A 20,145-nucleotide genomic window follows, 5' to 3' on the forward strand; every position below is an offset into this window, starting at 1 on the left:
GTCATAGCCGCAGGTTTCGCATTTTACTTCTGATTCTCATGTACCTAACATAAGGGGCCTACATATTGCATATCAATTTCAACAACAGACACCCTTCTAACTAATGCTAATCATTAAAAATCATTTCATGAATTTTAGCAACACTCATAAGCCTTCAAGTACAGCAACTCTCAATTTTACAAAAATATTGACGGGTACTTTATTCGAAACTGTCCCTTGCTACCTTAAGCCCCCAGTCTATAAATATTTATATATATATATATATAATATATATATATATATATATATACGACTTGAGAGCTACACTTCTTTTCTTGAAAAAGAAATGAGATTTACGACACACAAAAGATTGTGCTATACTACAGTTATGCCTTTTGGCCCTGATAACCTTCTTTTTCACAGAAATTAAGAACTGTTTTCAAAATTTTCATAATTTATCACCCTGTTACTTACAAGTACATGATGTCGTCACTTTATTTACTCGCCAGAGACTTTCTCTTACACTTGCAAAATGAAGTATGTTATTCAGATTTTACATGTATACAAACTACACATGATGCAAGGTGCGGTGCATGGTAGCAGTGTTTATTCGGGGGAAAGTCACATAACTATTCACGTATCTGTTGTAAAATGTAGTAAAAGCTGAGTAAAATCTTCGAGGAACATTTTTTGGGAGTCGAATATTTGTATAAATCAAATACAAGATTAATCATTGCAAAAAGATCGCAAGTTTTGAGCGCGGTAAAACATTTTAAACACGAAAGAAACTGTTGCTCCGAAGTCTATCCGATTTTTTTCAAACCCTGCAGCGAGGCTGCCAATGCACAGTAACGTTGCCAGGAACGCTTAATTCTCTGAATTTTCTTTCTATACTTTACCTTCTTCAATTCTGAACCATCTGGCTTGTGCTTTTCAGTAATCACACTCAGAAATTCATTCATATCTGCGATCTCGTCTCTGCAGGCAACAACTCTCTAACTCACTGACTGCACGTGCTCCTCGTGGCTCGACAGACACAGCCTACCGTCACAAGGGAAATAACTTTTCCTTCTTTTTTGAGATTTTTTTTTCATCATTTTACGATGCCAATCTGATACTCTGGTGTTTAGTTTCGCGGGATGGGGGTGTTAAAAAGTAAATAAGTTAAAGTTGTTTTTTTTTTTGTTTTTTAAAAAATATTTAATTTAGTTTAAATGCCACTTAATCTATTTTATTCAGAGAGAGAGAGAGAGAATATAAATTTGCCGATTTGTACAAATTGGCAAAGGCCCACCGTTTGGGAAGAACATAAGATATGGAAGAGAAAATAAGGAAATCATTAGCGAAATTGAAGGTAAAGGAATACTACGCAGGCACGTAACATCGTTTTTGAAGTCTACCTTCAACTTCATTTTCTGTATCTTATTTTTCGTTATTCATTTTAGAGTCAATAATTACATGCTCCCAAAAAGTGAGGGGGGGGGGGCTCCACGATAATTCATTTTTTTTTAATTTGAAATTTTTAAAAAAATCTTTGCTGCAAGAAAAAGTGGGGGGAGCCACCCCCCCCCCCCCCTGATGCTACGTCCCTTCCCTTCTACGTATTTGTTATCGATTATGTGATATATGTAATTCTAACTGTAGTTACTCTAATTGTAACAAATTCATATGTTTTACCAAATTACCTCTTTGTTTTAACAAATTGATGTTATAACAAATTGATAATGTTATAACAAATTACTACTTTGTTTTAACAAATTAATCTGTTTTAACAAATTACCAATTTTTAAAAAAAAATTAACAATCTGTAATTAATTATTTGTTAAAACAAATTGACAATTTGTTATAACAAATTAATTTAAAAAAAAAACTGCTGCGGCCCTAATACGCTTCCGTAGCATAAATTGCATATTCCAGACAAACCTTGTTGAATTCAAAGGCCAGCAATGAAATAGACAGGCCTACGTCACATTGCTGTTTAACACCAAGCTCTTGTTAAAATGGTTGTAAATGTCTATCACAATGAGTTTTTCCACTCTTTTTAATTTTTATTTTTTCGTTTTACTCACAATACCATTCTCTTACCAGAGAATGTCACAATACAGAAACATTCTAAACCTCTCCAATGATAATGACAGCGATGCAAATATACAAAACTAATGACAATCGCAACATTGCAAGTTATACAAACAGTTAAAAAGGTTAGAGCCAACAATACGAAAATTTAAGGAGTGAGTAACTGTGGTTTAGGAAGGTCCCACAGGTCCTAAGCCCACTCTAAGCCCCCCCCCCCCCACTTTTTTTGCAAAGTTATATCTAACCATTAGAAACATAGCATGATAGTGGGTTCAGCCCCCCCCCCCCCCCCCCACACACACACACTTTTTCTCGCAGGAAAGATTATTGTTCCTAAATTTACCCTGAAAGATTAATGAAGTTGGATTCAGAAGCATACTAACCCCCCCCCCCCCCCCCCCCCCCGATTAGGAATTTCATGATTTGGGGGGGGGGGATTTGGGTAATTTTGGGGGGGGGAATTACTTTTTTTCTCAATATTTCTGAGGATTAGTCTAGCCCCCCCCCCCCCCTCCACTTTCAATTTGCTTCCGACGCCAGTGCGGTACATTTACTTCCTCCTTCATACAAGAACACAGTTAACGTTTTTGTGTTTTTTTAAGTTTTATTGAGAGAGAGAGAGAGAGAGAGAGAGAGAGAGAATACGGATTATGGAACTTTAAAAATAATCTAGACCCCTTGCAGTACCCCTCTTTTGCATGGCAAATTGACATAGTTTGGTGAAAAGAACATAACGTCAACTGTTTCATCTGTTACATTCCCCCTTGTATCCACTTGAAAGGCCACCTAGTGGCTTGAAGGCAATACTGAAGACAGCTGTGGTTTGGAGGCAATACTGAACATATCAGTGGTTTGGAGGCAATTATGAAGCGCTCAGTGGTTAAAAACGATACTTAAGGAAGGAGTCTTTTCTGGTTTTCGACTTGTCAAGCGTAAATTTGATTAATTGCTCATTGAATCAAGATGAAAGGAAATTAAAATAGGATATTTTTCCTTCTTTTTTATTATCATACAACCTGGCATAGAAAAAGTATTCAATGTTTAGAATCTAACAAGGACTATATTTTTGTCATAATATTGGCGTAGGAAAATATCACATGTTTCGCAATTCAGAATTGCTGCAGATTAATGAGTCTGTTATAGCATTTTAAAAACAACAACATTAATATTGGTTTTTTTTTTTACTAATGTGCACTAATGATATGATACTTGGGTTTCAGAATATGTTTTTAAAATATGATTTGCCTATCAAATTACATTTTTATAAGTTTTTTTAATGGCCCATTCTAGACATTGATATTTGTGAAAATATCACTAAAATCAGTTTTTCTAGATCTCTCTTATTAAATGGTCAATATATTAGCTTTTTTGTCAATTTATATCTTTATATAAAGTCTTCATAATACATAAAAATCAGAAATATTTCATTATTGGAAGCGATGCATTAATAAAAATATATCTGTCCTTTATCCGACCTGTTTTAGAATATGGCGATGTTATTTGGGACAACTGCAATGACAGGGAATCAGATCTTTTAGAAGATGTTCAAATCACAGCAGCTAGAATTAGAGTTAATTTTGTTTTATAAGATGGTAAACCACATGGTACCTACTTACCTTGAAAATCTTTTAGAACCATGTATTCCACCTATAACCCCATATCCTTTAAGAAATCATGATGAATCTACTTACACTATCCCTCAAGCCAGAACAACATCTTATTTAAAAAGTTTCATACCATCTACAGTTAAGCTATGGAATGATCTTCCACTAGCTATTAGAAGTCTTCCAAAGTTGGCTTGCTTTTCAAATGCTATTAAGAAACATTTTTTTTAAGACTCCAACAAAACTTTTTAATTTAGGGAATTGGAGGGAAAACATTATACATTGTCAACTAAGAAATAATGCTAGCAGTTTAAATGCTGACTTATTTTGTGATTTTATTTGAGAAAATTCTGTTTGTGATTATTGTGGTTTTCATACTGAAAATGCAAATCATTTTTTCTTTGAGTGCCCAAAATATAATGATGAAAGAAATTGTCTCTTTCATCAAATATCTATGTTAAATCTCCAAAAACCAATTACCTTAGATCTATTACTGTATGGAGATAATGATGTTTCATATGATGAAAATGTTAAATTGTTCAAGCTTGTACATGAATACATTAAAAAATCCAGAAGATTTGTGTAAAGAAAATAATGTAATTAACACATATACTGAAAATGTAAACAAAATTATGCATATACCTATATTTATATATATATGCTGTAACCTTATTGACAAAACTTGATAATTCTGTTCTACTTTTGTTATATAACCGGTTTTGTCAATTTTATCTTTTTTTTCCCTCTTTTTTTTCTTTTGTTCACTTTGCTACACAAAAAAATCATGTATTCTTAATTGTATCATTTAACTCCACAATTCTTGTATTTTATACATATGACTACCTTGTACCTAGTGGAGAAGGCTTAAATAGGCTTTGCCTGCTGCCCAATCCTATTATGTAAATATTATTTTGCATAATAAAATATGTTCAAATCAAATCATTATTGGAAGCATAACAAAATAATCAAAATTTCTTCAAAATTAAAGAAAATTAGAGGAAATGCGGGATAAGCAATATCAATTTTAGTAGATATATTTATTCCAATTTAGTAGTATAAGCTGATAAACATTCTGATATTCTATCATTTTATTGAAGAAAAGAATCTTCAAATCTTAAACAAATGTCTCCAGAACTACAAAGGGCTACACTTATTTTTATCATCCTTTACGTTGAGGAAAGAGGTAGTGACATTGACCTGACCTTTATGCAAAAACAAGAAGGTCAAATTTGATTAAACTGATAGAATCATTTGGTAATATGATCCATTTGACTGTGTCAAAATTTCTTGAATTTTTAATTATAAGAAGTATATTTGAAAACGAGAAGACTCCTTTCTTAAGACATCATTGGTGTGGTGGAAATAATGAACATTTCGGTGGTTTTGAACAATACTGAAGACATCAGAGGTTTGGAGGCATTACTGAAAAAACAGTACTAGTGTTTTGGAGGCATGGCATACTGCGCGTGAGGAAATCAGGAGTTTGAAGCCTTAATTGAAGACACCAGTGTCGGTTTGGAAGCAATACTGAGGACATTGGTCGTTTGAAAAAATCAATCATTTTGAGGCTAAAGTAAAGGCAATGGTTTCTGGGGGGTTTTATTTTCAAAAACTACACAGGATGCAAGGTGCAGTGCATGGTAGCGGTGTTTATTCAGGGGCAAGTAAAATGACCATACGGGCATACATACATCTGTAGTAAAATTATTATATTTGTATAAATCAGATACAAGATTGATCAGTGCAAAAAGAGCGCAAGTTTTGAGCGCGGTAATACATTTTAATTAATTGAAGACACCGAAGTTATACTGAGGACATTGGTCGTTTGAAAAAATCAATCTTTTTGAGGCTAAATTAAAGGCTTCGGGGTTTTTTTTTGGGTGGGGGGGGGGGGTATTTTCAAAACCGCATAATTTTTTTTTGTTCAGACTTAATTTTTGTATATATTTCATTTATATATCTGATGGAATTATGCTAGGGAGGACATGAGCTGAAAAAAAAATTCTTTTTTGTTGTGAAATTACCATTCTTGTAAAAATGAAACAGTGATTTGCCTAGCTTGTCATCGGGACTAAATTCTGCATGGCAGGTTGAATATAATTTTTTGGGGTCCAACAAAATTACTGGTTTTGTAAAAGAAATCACTATTGATCAAATTGATCAGTTTATTCATAAACATAATTGATGCAGCAAAATAAATCATTATTGTCAGATAAAATATCACAATGACCCTATGACCTTTTCCTATTAATCCTCCCGACATCTGAAATAAAAAAATTACAAAAAACATTTTAAGAATTGTTATTCAAATAATTTTACATAGAAAATTTCATAAAGCATTTTAACATAGTAGCCTACGGTACATCTGAGCTGCCATTTAGGCAAAACAGAGCCATGAACAAATTAAAAAAAAGAAGCAAATACACTTTGTACACATGAACATGCATATATTTTCACGTTCTCTTCAGCTGAATCTAAAATGCATGATTCTCAACAAATATTGAACTTTTAACAACATTTATAAGGATTATATTTATTTGTTGCCCAATCCATTTTAAACAAAACCCCATGTGCACCTTTATCTTAAAGCATGATAAATAAGGAAACTAGACACGAAAGGTAGCATTTCTGATTGAATGAACGGTAGGTTAAAACATCTGGGGCTAACAGAACTACCAAATGAATTTATCCTATGAAGGCCAGTTTGGATAAAGAAAACTGGGCTAGGGGCCAGTTCAAATGACAGAGCCACCGCTGAATAAGGCAAAATCCAAGGATGACTCTGATTTAAACCTATTTGTGCTGGTCTATTCATACAGGAGCTCCTACCACTTCTGCACATTACCAAGGTTAGCATAAAAAAGTTTCAGGGATGTGTGCTCCAGGCTATGGACAAGGAGATGTTCCCTGTATGTTCAAGATGAGCACAGGGATTAGACCCAATGTGCTACAAGATGAGCACAGGGTATATACCCTATGTGCTTTAGGATGTGCACAAGATGCACCCTTGTGTTCCAAGATAAGCACACAGAGATGTACCCTACATGCTATAAGATGAGTACAAGGAAAATCTGTATACAGGGAAATATTCACCCTCATTTTATTATCGCCCTTTTGCCCTCCTTGTCTGCAGGCAAATAAACATGTAGAACTGGGCGAATTCCAATGTCTAAAATTATCAATCTTTAAACACAAATGTATCCGAGTGAATTCAAAATGGAGCGAAACTGTTTGCAAGTGTAGAAGGACAAAAATAACACAGGGCAAAAAATAAACCTGTACTTGCTTTAGAATGAGTGCTGGGATATGTAACTGGTGTGCTTCAGGAGGATCACAAAAAGATGTACCCCATGTGCACAGGATGACTGCTCCAGGGTAAAGTTTCAGATCTAGAATTTAAGAACTTGCAAGGGCAGAACTGGTCAGTTGTTAAGTCTATGTCGCTGCTGCTTAAGTGAATGTCTAATGAATTTTTGTAAAATTATGCTCTCTAGATCACAAATCGAAGTGAACTGTAGTGTACTATAGTTGAAGCTGTCCTGCCTTGTTAACTAGGAGGAATGGGGGGGGGGGGGGGGGGGGTGGGGGTTGTTACATGGATGTACCGTAGTTGCACCTCTAATCACATATATATTCTCGCCACATCTTTTTCAAAATAACTTTCATGGAAGGAACATGTGGTAACAGGTAAAGGACAGGTAGACGAGTGTGTTGACCTTGGAGTATGTGTAAGTGGTGAGCCTGTGTCAGAGTGACCTCATAAGTTTAAGCTGCTTGAGGACTGGTGCATATACAACAAAGGTGGGCATTGCAGGCCCTGCAGGCATTGTATCACCAGGATATGCGTTGCATACATACTAAGGGAGTCACAATCTAATAACTATGACCTCAACTCGCCATGAGAATTAAGTAGGTGTAATAATGTCTCCCACTACATGTAGCAACCCAAGCAAACTACATTAAGAAAAAAATTTTTAATAAATGGATTAAATTGTCATTGGAAAAAGATGATCATAAATCTAACTTTTATCGAAGGTTTATTTCATTGCTCCATAACATTTACTTACCTTGCTGTACAGCAGAAAAGGCGTTTAAAAAAGCGCCGGATTCTCTTCATCTTCTGAAACAAAAATTTTAGTGTTAAATTTGAATTTTAAAATTGTTTCCCTCAACTATACAGTGTATATTATCATAATTGTAAAATGCTCTTAAAGCTGTTATTATGATTTACCCCATTGCGTATTGGTGTATTTGCCTCTTCCTCCATATTATCACTGTAATTTATTAAAACATCCTCCATCGTTTGGCCCACTGGTTTGATTCCTCCATTTTCTCTCTGTTCTTCCTGCTGAGTTGCCTGTTTGTCATCCTCTATCACCTGAAAAAGAAAAAAATGCAGGCTAGTACCCCATATTTAGTGTTTAAGGTAACTCCGTAGCTATAAAATCATGGGTTCAAAGTTAAAAACTTATCTTTTTTTTAACTTATTGGACTTGAATTTCATCAATAAATAAATAAAATATATATGTTTCCATACTATTTAAGATGTAAGGTAATAAAAACCAAAGGCTGAAATTATCATCTGAAAATCACACTTTTTTTGTTTAAAAATTAAATATAAGTGGGTGGATACTTGTTTGTCTATTTAAATTTTATTGCTTACTATGCCAGAAAACTAAAATTAATTTTAAAAAAAGAAAAAATTGTTTACATTAGAAAAATTATAGCATTTAGATATATCACTTAGAGAAAAGTAGAAAAGAGTTATTTCCCTTTGTCATTATTGAATTATGTCGAATATAAGGATGAAAAACGCTTATTAAATATCTCCAAGTAAACAATGATTTGAGTTTTTGATGTGCACCTATGATAACATAGAAATTACAATTCTACTTGCAAGAATTTTAATGAATTCATGGTTTATGTAAAATGTATGACGTCACAGGAGGGTGGATTTACTTTAATTTTATAATCAATTTTAAGATAAAGAATAATCTTCTTGCATATATACAGCAAGACAAAACCAATACCTCTCTGTAACATGTACATGTAGATGGGGTACAGCAGCAGCAGAAGCAGTCAATCAGGTTAGTCTTAAATATAGTCCAGCAGCTCTAAATACAAACACAAAATAATGACTGCATGAATGCAGAGTTATAAGTCTTAAATATAGTCCAGCAGCTCTAAATACAAAACACAAAATAATGACTGCATGCATGCAGAGTTAACAGCAGAGGGTTTGGCGTTCAACATATGAAATTCTGACCATTTCTACACTTATAATGGGGTTTTTTTCCATAATTTTTTTCCTTTGTAAAAAGGGTGCATATATACATGTATCTTTTTGCATCAGCTGATCATCAGTAGGTGGTTGCATGGATAGTTGGTAGACCAAGTCTTGACCAATATAAATATCTTGAAAACATTTTGTTGGACAGATATAAATTATATGTCAGCTTATTATCTTGAAACAGTAACTGTTTGCTTGTCTGCTTTAACAAGTACTGGTACCTTATTAAAAAACTTAACACTTTTCAAAATTGCCACATGGGGATTGTGGGGGAGGGGGTGGGTAGGGGGGGTGCATGTATTTTTTTTTTTTTTAAATTCTGATTACTTGTTAAACTTATACCTCTGTAGCTGTTGGCGGTGGATCCGAATAACTTTGGTGTACACCATATCTGGGGTCATCTGAACTCAAATACCACTCCTTGGTTTCCTATTGAAAAAAATATTGGATAAATGTGACATATGTTAAGTGTTAATTCCTTTTCCAGAAATTTGCCATTTTTGTTTCATTTAGCCAATATTTCATGTATTTATTGATTGGTTGCTGTTTCATAAACATCCAGGCGTCAATTCATGGAATTAGAAACTACCGTACATCCAGGTTTTTTTCACGGGTCACAAAATTTGCGAAAATGGGGAAAATGTGTAGCATTTTAAATTTGCGTCAGTCATTTTTTTACCGATTTAAATTGTTTCTTATTGAAAATGATACAGAATATAATTTCTTCTTATTTAATAATTTGCGATTTAAAAGACATCGCGAAAAAAGCGAAAATTAGATCATCGTGAAAATTACCCGATATACGGTATTATAAAATGTTGATGTGATAATTTCAAAGATACTCATGAATTCATGGATGCAACACTTAAATGTTGTCAGTTACCTAAATTGAAATAACACCCAGTTTTGGGATTTATTCAGTGTTGATCAAAATCGATAAAATATTGAGATCAACAAATAAAGACAAAACCATGCAGTCAGTATAAAATAACCCAGAGAAACGTACCGCAATGCTGCTAACAGTCTGGTGGTGCCTTAAATAGGATCGGTGTTGGTCTCCTCTTTTAGGAGTGAACTTCTGCAACAAAGAAAGACCACTACATTACTGGTATAAAAAGAATTTACTTGATTTAAATATCAGTTTATCTAGGCAGTTAAAATGAATGAATTATAACTGTTGTTATACTTACAATGTCTTTTTGAAGTCTGCCTTCAATGTCCTGTAAGAGCTCTTCCCCAGGAGAGATGGTACTTTCAGGCTCCTTAGTAATACTGATATTGTCTCCCTCTTTCGAGTCATAGTATCGTACGGTTGTCACCGGATCAAAGTCAATATGGTTTTTTGGGGGAATTTCATTACTTTGATCTTCTGTCTTTGAGTACATTAAATATTTAACAAGTGTGTATATAAAAAAAATGGAGACAAGTGAATGAAGAAAGCCTTTTTGAGACTTGACTAAAACTAATTATATCTATGTACATGAATGTACTGTTTTGAAGAGAAATGCTCCTCCTGACTTGGCTTTCAACCAGCTTAAAACTTTTAAAATTTAAGATATTAATTATGGTCACCATAAGTATTTGATGTCACACAGTCTTGTACCAAGTAACCACAATCAAGGCCTAGCTCTTGTTGTCATAATGACTCCTAAATTCTTACCTCCTCACTGAAATTGAAGATGATGTTTTTCTTCTTTGGTGGCAAACTGATATTATCAGGGCAGATTTCGGGAATGGCACTTAGTATTTTCTTTTTTTTGGTCATGATTTTTACCGCCAGGATTCCCTTTGTCGGTATCTCCCTCTGTCTTGCTCCGCCCACAGCCCCCATTTCATCACCTGTTCCACATTCACCACAGCTTGTTTCATCACATTCATGTCTTGTGGTGAAGCTCTCACTTCCCTCCGCTCTGATTTCATAGTCTATTGCTAAATACACATGTATACAAAATAGTTTTTAAACATCTATAAATTTTTTGTTATAAAAAAGAGAATATATTGAAGAGAAAACTTTTTGAAATGAATGCATACTTGTGTTTTCATCAAAGCTTAACAATTCTCCTTCATCGCATGTGATGAAACTCTCATCTCCTGATGTATGGTCATCTTCTGTTGCATAATATGAAATATAGGATCAAGAGAATCAGTTTACATGCATTTATTTAATATTTGTGAATCAAGAAATGCACCTTAAAGTATGAATTGGTGAAACATTATCACCTATTTGTATTGTTACACCATAAGGTGCAGATAATATACGAGGGTCAATAAAAAAATACGAAGACAATGTGCTGTCTATCATATATTTTTCATGAAAGTCTTACTTAACAGATTAATCTGTGCACCAACACTTATGTTATTGATATGCGAAGTTTTAGTCCATTTGATGAAACGGTATTTTTGTTACCCCTTTTTAAAAACAACATGTTTTGTCACCACGGCACACGGTAACGTTCAAAACATGACGTCAAGATTAAACACGCACATTTTAAAGATGTACCCCATCTTCTATCACGCTTAGTCTCTCGTACCTTTCTCCTTACCTTTAAAATGGCACTGAACCACTTAACATCTTATTTGCATACATTTGTTCGAGAATCATATGTTAGTTCCTCAAAGTTTTCATTTTCTAACCGCGTATTTCTTAGTTTACAGTAAGGATAACCCTGAACGTCGGTTGACGTTACATATTTTTTGACCGAATATTTACAGATATCCACTCTCTTTCTGACTGTTTTATATTCAAAATACAATTACCACCACCCCCACAAAATTAATTACGGTTAAACACAAACTTGCAAATAATTGTTGTTTAATTTTTTGCACCATTGAGCATTATCACAACTTGTATCGGCTTTTTCCTGAGTTAAATCCATTCTGTTTGTACTTCTCGTTGCGCCGTGACGTCCGGCGACGTCGATATTTTTAGTCAATTCTAAAGAGAACTATCTGTCTTTAGTTACTAATATCTGTTCAAAAAAAATATATCCCGTCATTATTTGGTACATAGAATACCATGAATATACTTAATTTGAGGTTTTAATATTATATGGTTTTATGCCCAATTTATAGGGATATTCAACATTTTATGGTTTATTGTTGACATAACACAAATTTTGACCGTGCGCCTTGACCTCATTTTTGCAGGATTAGATTCTAAACAATTCTTAGAAATAAAGGAATTTATTTACTTTTTTTCTTGCAAATTGTTTGAAACTATTGTTTAATTATGTCTACCAAATTTAGTAATGATATGACGTTAAGTAACATAGCTAAGACAAAAGTCTTCGTATTTTTTGATTGACCCTCGTATACCGTCACTCAGTGGAGAGTTATATCCAGCTTCCTCTGTGACACTGTTGTTTTGTTCCTCCTTGAGTATGTCTTCGCCTCCTTTAACCTCATCAGTTACCTCCGTGCTTGCTGCTGATAAAACCATATTAAACACGTAATATTAATCAGTAGTGTTGTAAATCAGTTTATCCAAATCAGTTATATCACCAATTCTTTTTGAATTGGTGATACCATTTGTTTGAATGTTGGTGATACACATCACCTATTGCTATAGATGATATCACCTACTTGAAAAGGTAATCACCTATTTGAACTGGTGATACCAATTTTAGTGGGAAGATGAAAGCAGTTAATTGATATATTTGATGTCATCTCTTCATTTTGAATATTAAGGTTACACCACTCAACACTCATTTGGATATGAAATAATAACCAATTTAAAATACCAATTAGGTAACAATACAGAGGCACAAAATAATATTTACCATCATTCTGTGGAGAGTCTAAGTGAGATACAACATTCTTTGTGTCACTGCCCTTTACTGACTCTTGGAGGCTGTCAATCGTCTCCTTGCTTGCTGCTTCATCCTAACAATTAAAATCGTATCAAGTTCAGACTCAGTGTATTAAATGCAATGTAAAATTAATTTTACATAAACAGCTGGATAACGGTCCTCTTTATAAAGCTTGTCTTACGTGAAGAACATTATTGATTTATAAAAATTGAAATTCAGATGTTATTCGCTAAAACAAATCAATAACTGGAAAATTACACCTCATAAATCGATGCAAGGTATTCAATATTAGAACAGTTTATAGGAAAAAGGTCTGTTCTTACCATTTTCGTTAACTAACTACCTATACTATAAACAAAGCTATTGTGACGTCACACAATGAACTACGTCAAACAATGGTAACGTCATAATATCAAAGTTTAAAAATTTTGATTATTTTCCCATCATAATAACATGTACGTGAATATGAATATTTGCCCTTTTGGGCAAAAACTTAACAAAATATTCAGACTTTATCCCAAAGTTATCATCGGCTTTTGCGTAATTACTCGCTAATTGATCCCAGGGTTTCCAAAGACGATGATCACTCTACGGTATGGATTTCTCACATGTATTTAAACGCCACCACTCCAACCCCGCCACCCCTTCAGTCTGTCGGGTTTATTTTTCTCCGGAAGTAAAAAAAAAAATCTGATGTGTCGGTATGGGCATTTCTTTTTCCCACTTAAATCCATTTCAATCGTACTTCTTTGAAAGTTATGGTTTGCTTTTTTCGTTCAAAATCGTCAAAATATGACGAAAACGACAACTTGTAATTTGATTAAGGAATGAAGTCAATATATATTAGTTTTATACGATATTTGAGGTTTATAAAAAAGCGTAAACTGTTCCAAACCATTTTATATCGTATAAAACTAATAAATATTGAATTCATTCCTTATAATTTAATTGTGTCTATTAATTGTTGATAAAAACAGTCGTTTGATCTTTAAAATGACATTAAATTGTACAAAATTCAAGCGTAAAGTCAGGCGGATTGATATGTTTTTGACGTTAGTCTTACTATGATGTAGGCAACATTTTTTATACGATAAAAAATTATTTTTTAGCAATTCAGAAAGCGCGTTACAACCAGAATTAAATTATTTATAAATAATTCTAAAATTTGATTTTTAAAACAGTCAAAATTTTGTATAGAATATTCTTGCAAACAAATCAGATTACATAGAATGTTTATTAAATAATTAAATTCGGACTAACATAGTTTTTACTCATGCGCGGATCTAGAGGGGGGGTCGGGGGGGTCCCGACCCCCCCTGGAAAATGAAAATTTATTAAATTTACATAGTAAAATTATCGCGAAAATATGCCTCGGACCCCCCCTGGCAAACACAATTATCCTTCGGACCCCCCCTGGAAAAATTTTCTGGATCCGCGCATGTTACTCTTTGAGTAAAAAAGGATACATGTTTAAGTACATAGGGTCATTCATGTATTTTAAAATAACCTTTTGTTCTTTAACGATGTTGTGAATTTTAACTTCATTGCAGTTGTATATCTTTATCTAATTACCCACAGCGCACTTGCGATTTTGTTAAAAAAATAAAACAAAAACCCCACACACAAACATTTAAAAAAAAAAACCCGCGATTTAAAAACTAGATTGATATATTACATTTATGGAGCAATTTTCACAGAAACAGATAAAGCTTTTATCACTAAAAATTTATGAGACCATGCTCATAACTTGAATATACATGTAGGTTTTAAATAAAAAAAATTAACTTTATTTGAATCGTTTAATTCTTCGGGGTTTTTTTATTCTTCATTTCAAAACCAAACTTCTTATATACAACTTTATTATAAATTTAATACAATTATCATATTACGATTTTACTTTTTCATCAATGCTAAATAATAAATGGAAGAATTAAATAAAGGTAGAGCAATATTCGTCTGCAATTAAGCTCGCCTCATCTCGCGTCGATCATAACACTGTATCAATCATTCAGCAGGCTGGTATTTGAAATAAACGTCGACGTCATCGACATTCTTATTCACTTGTCTCTTCTTTCCAAAACTATTTGAAATAATCAAATTTTTGTTCAAGAAAATGTACCTGGTACAAAATCACCGTGGCGTGTTTACCAGAAAAATCAAATTACGAGCATCGGATCGTGCACGCTATTTAACATAAAACCTAAAAATGAAATAAAAACTCAAACGAAATAATTTTGCCTTTGAAGCACAAATCTACCAGTATGTACATGTATTCGATTATCCTGATCATAGAAAAAAGCACATTAGTAAAGACCAAACTTTTAGAAATTAATTTTCTTAGTCAACAAAAATGCCGTTGATCTGATCATTATGTATTTTCTCTTAAAGAAACCCAGTTAAGCCAAAAACACATGTAAATGTACCTTTAAGTTTTTATTTTTTTTCTAAAACATCTATGAAGCTTTCGTGGCCATCTTTGAATTAATTGCTACCAGGCTGAAGCTAGCAGCCACTAACAGCAGCCACTAGGCCCGTAGAAGCTAGCAGCCAATAAGAAAATTCATCAAAGTACTGGGGGTACTCATACAAAAAATTATATTTTACTTTATTATCGACATATTTAATTAATATCAAACTGATTAATGGTCAATAATTTGTACGAGCATTGGCACTTCGGAAGCAGTAAAGCTCGCACTGTTAAGAGTTATAAATGCGTCTTTGTTGGATAGAAATGAAATACGTCTATACGGTTCATAAGTTATGAAAATAATGTTATCCTAAGTGTAGTCTTATTGATACAAATAGAATCAAAGAACTGAAGTACTGACGGGAGTTGATTTTATCGATTATCATTTATTTCAAAATCATCTTATCTTTCATGGCAATTAGTTTCTAGTCTGTATTTGAATTACGCTCGTTTTTATTATATGAATTTTATACTTTTCTGATAAGAATTTCGAGAAACCCCATAGGAATCATGTTGTGTAATATTAGATAGATTTCAAACTATGTATAAGTAATCGAAGCAATTCTATGAATTTTATGGATCCAAGCACTATTGATATCGAACTCTAGTCTCGTTCAACCAGACGCTCGGCTGTCTCCGTAAATCTCCGACAAGCAAGAGAGCCTTTCTGCTTGTCGGAGATTTACGGAGACAGCCGAGCGTTTGGTTGAACAACGCTATATTAAACTCTGGCGTAGGAATACATGAGACTATACAAATATCTTAGTTGTTCGTATTATACAATATCTGGCTATTTTCAAAGTGTTTATTGATAAGTTTTCTTAAATAACAATGTTTCAGCATGCATTACTTTGAATCTTTCTATTATTTTCAAGAACTAAGTCTTGTCAGCGGTGATGATTTGTGCTTAGGTCCAAACACTGTTTCACTTTCGCTTTGCCAGAGTAACTGCATAGGAGAGTTGATTAAAATCAACCCCCAAAAAGTATTTGCATCGTATAAAGTGATATGCAAACGATGTATAAAACATGATAAATTAATCCAAAGTAAAAGGCATACAATGACATTCGCGGTATATTCTAACCGAAACACATATAAACGTTGTCAATTGAAAGCAAACGTTTGGAAAAAAATCTTTTGATAAAACATACAATACTTACTCTACATTTAATTAGCCCCAACCCCCTCAAACAATCTAATTATCATAACAAAATACTACAGAAATTGGTTAAAATACATTGGCTATATAGATAACGAATGATTGTTTAAAAAGGGGGTAATCAAGTCCAGTGATGAACCTGTATGCGCCGGGTCAGAAATTATAAATAAAATGCTACGGCTGACCACGGTGAGTCAGAACATTGGTATGGACTTGAGCTCATTTACTTATAAGGTCCGGAGATTGGAGGTACTGTGTCTGTGCGTATAAAAAGGAGGTGCGGGGAAAGCAGCTCTCCAGTAGTCAACTGGAAGCTATCTTTTGCCTCCTCTTTTTGTACAGGTAAGATCATACACATTTATTAAGATACTTGCGCGGTTTTAATAAAAGTTAACAAAAATGATTCAGAGGGTTCAAGTAAATATAATATCTTATTTTCAGAGTTTTTGTAATCAATGCTTATTGTTAGTAATTATACATTATATTATATTGTGGAATTTGATCGGAATGTTTTATTATTAAAATTGAATAAAAGAAGTAGTCAACTGGAAGCTGTCTTTTGCCTCCTTTTTTGTACAGGGAAAGGGCTACTCCCCAGGTCGAGGAGGAGATAAATCCGGGTTATATAACGTGGCACAGGCAACGCCAGGTGTCTGGTCAAGGACGAATAAGGTCCCGAGGATCAAAATAACTGAAATATCGTATTGAGCGAAATCCTAGTACAATATAATTATAACGAACACAACACAAGACACATACAATAAAAAAAACCCCAAGCCAATCTAAAACATTTTCCTGCTACTTTTATGCCATACATAAAGTTTCGCAGGAACCCCCTAATTCAGAAAAAATATGTCATTTATTACTCCTTTTAGTTGAATTCATTCATGTGACTATGATTTTTTAGCAAGATGTAAAATTCTAAGCTGCCACGGACAAGGCTCTAAAATGCGTTTTAATTTTTTAAAAAAACTGAACTTTATTTATTTTTCAACGATTGACAAATAAGTTCTACAACTTACATACTAGTAAATATGTCCCCCACTTGTAATGGGGTCATTCATGTGGGAGGAAGCCAGCATGCCCGAATCGCACGTTGTCTTGTTGAATGCAATATTCAGACGACGTCCTAAACAGGCACGTACATGTATATACATAATGTACCATGGGAGGGGGGCACCCCCTATCCTTTTCTGCCCAGCAAACACTTTTTTTTTAATTAACGTAATTTTATGTAAATTGAAGGAGTTCTAACACCGTTCTACTTTTTTGACATTGGTAAAATCAAATTTTGAAGGAGCCCCTCCCCCCCCCCCCTCCTCCCCACTCCAAAAAAATTCTTAAGAGCAAATCATACATGTTCAAATGAATAAAATAAACATTGTAATATAATTTTTAGGTTCTTCGTCACCCCCCCCCCCAACAACACACACACACACACTTTCACCCACATATACCGGATATGGGTGAGCGCACCCCCCCCCCCTCCCCATTACCTCTCGAAAACGATGCTACATGCCTGTTGAAACTAGTCGACGTAATGATTGCCTTGTCATGTGGCTTTATGCAGGGCTGTGATATACAGTGATATACATGTATTACAACCATAGGGCTCAAGCCTATTTTACATTTATTTCAATGTAACCATAGCTAATCTTTATTTATGGTTACAATGAAATAAATGTTAAAACGGGCTTGGCCCTTGTGATTTCAACCAGTCAAGAAGATACCATCTTAACGAAGCGCACTTCGAAGCTTTGAAAATCCACACAGGCTTTCCAAATGGAATCAGAGATAACTGCTGTTATTAAGTGTCCAGATGATGCATTTAAAACCCGTGCAAGCACCGTGGACGAAATTGCTAAACAAAAGAAGGCGTTGCAGTTCCTATGCTATTTTCCGTAAAGCCGGATGTTGCAGAGAAATTGTTGCTAAAATCTTTGAAACAACCAAGATAAGTCAGACAATTTCTTGAAAACGATTTTTGTTTCAAAAAGTCATATTTTATAAAAAAAAATCTTACTTTTTGGAAAGAATATGAATACCTTCGAAATTTAAGAATGGTGTGTAAAATTTCCCTACTTTTCAACGTGTCAATTCAGTTTGGTCGAGTGGTTGCGCAGATTCGTCCAATACAGACCTAGACTAACATTTTCGTTTAGGTTCGATTCCATAAATGGTTGGTATTTTCTTTAATTTCTTAATAATAATAATTTCGCATAAAAAGATGATGCCGGTGTATCTGTATTTTTGAGAAACGATTTATGTCGGAAAAAAGTTAGTATTATATAGAACGCTTGTTAATGCAATTTAATCAGATTAACAAATATACAAATACAAATATTTTATTGGCACAGACACAATTACAATAATTGGCAAAGGCCCAATGAATATATAAGAACATCATTGTATGTTTACAATAGTTGCATGTACAGTATATATATTTTTACTGATCTATATAGATCAGTTTAACATTTCCTTAGACTAATTGACATCTGTGTTCAAAGCAGTCATTAATGAATTTAACAGTAATATTTAAAATAGTATGTATTTCACTATTTAAACATACATGTAAAATAACATAAAATAACATAAGATCAACATTCTTAAAGACTACTAAAACACAATCACTTATTTGTTTCTCTCTTTTTATTTGCATCCAACTGTATATGTTTCCTATAACTTGAGTTTTTTCATGGGCTTTAAATTGACACTCGTTTATTGCAAAATTCTCTTCACTAGACCTTATCCAATTGTTATCATAATGGATTTAGTGAAGAATAAATAGATTTCTTGAATACTCCGAAAATAAAACGAAAGTAGATTTTTAAAAATGTGAACACTATACGGCTGTTGTGAAAATGCGGACTGGAAAGGGGAAGAAAAAGAATGCCTTAGGTAAATTTTAAGGTTGTATGGGACATCTTCTTATTGTTACGTACTTGTACTTCCTACCGAAATAAACAATAAAATAAAGAATATTTTTATATATTTTTTCTCCCATAATCGTCACATATAGCACAAAGGACCTTTTATAACTTTTATTATTCCATTTTTTGGGGTCATATATTTTCAAAACTTGAAAATTTTGCGCTGGTTTGTTTATAATATACCTTTATCTACATCAATATCGACAGGTGCCCCATACCACCTTAACTACCCATAGTACACATGACCTTTACTTGACAATCACTTTATGATACAAAATTGAAGTAGTCGATAGAAAAAAAATCAAAATTTGGAAATCAATGGGCAATGCTCATTGTGGCCCCCTGAATTGAAGAGAGAGAGAGAGAGAGAGAGAGAGAGAGAGAGAGAGAGAGAGAGAGAGAGAGAGAGAGAGAGAGAGAGAGAGAGGCTTTATTTTAAGTTTGATCACGCTTCGACCATAGCGACCCCCTCATGATATTCAAAGAATGATTCCTTATTACTTATATTATACATGTATATATAATGTTCATTTTACGATTAAAGGTTAAATCAATTAAATTGCAAAATCAACAGTACGTTATTTGCGTCGTTAATAAAATGTATTGGAGTATATGTACGTAACAAATGATTTGTACTGTTATCATAAAAGCAGACACTCTCCCCCCCCCCCCCCAAAAAAAAAAATTAAAAAAAAGACCCCCCCCCCCCCCCGAAAAAAAAGGCAAAAAAAAGGTAAATTATAAGTTTAAGAAAAAGAGGAGGGGTTGTCAAGGAAGCCTACTTAATGTATACTTTAAGGCTGTCTTTCTGCGATTGAAAATTCACAATTA

At 33.6% G+C, this 20,145-nt stretch overlaps 2 protein-coding genes across 2 annotated transcripts in view; both read right to left on the bottom strand.

Moving 5' to 3' along the window:
- The window catches only part of LOC128177624 (leukocyte tyrosine kinase receptor-like), a 201,830-nt gene extending 200,830 nt beyond the window's left edge, over positions 1-1,000 (bottom strand). The window contains exon 1 of the mRNA XM_052844424.1: positions 879-1,000. The gene's annotated coding sequence lies outside the window, so the exon portion shown is untranslated. The remainder of the gene's footprint in view (positions 1-878) is intronic.
- Positions 1,001-7,321: 6,321 nt separating this feature from the next.
- On the bottom strand, positions 7,322-13,166 carry LOC128176884 (uncharacterized). Its single transcript, XM_052843416.1, has 10 exons — positions 13,146-13,166; positions 12,729-12,831; positions 12,265-12,375; positions 10,610-10,878; positions 10,140-10,322; positions 9,956-10,027; positions 9,292-9,378; positions 7,891-8,037; positions 7,727-7,779; positions 7,322-7,400 (listed from the first exon to the last, which is right to left on the bottom strand). Exons 1-10 carry the CDS (start codon positions 13,164-13,166, stop codon positions 7,322-7,324), a joined length of 1,125 nt encoding a protein of 374 aa, XP_052699376.1.
- Between the last annotated feature and the right edge of the window lie 6,979 nt (positions 13,167-20,145).

This window comes from Crassostrea angulata, chromosome 3 (genome assembly GCF_025612915.1).
Source record: "Crassostrea angulata isolate pt1a10 chromosome 3, ASM2561291v2, whole genome shotgun sequence".
NCBI classification, from domain to species: Eukaryota; Metazoa; Mollusca; class Bivalvia; order Ostreida; family Ostreidae; genus Magallana; species Magallana angulata.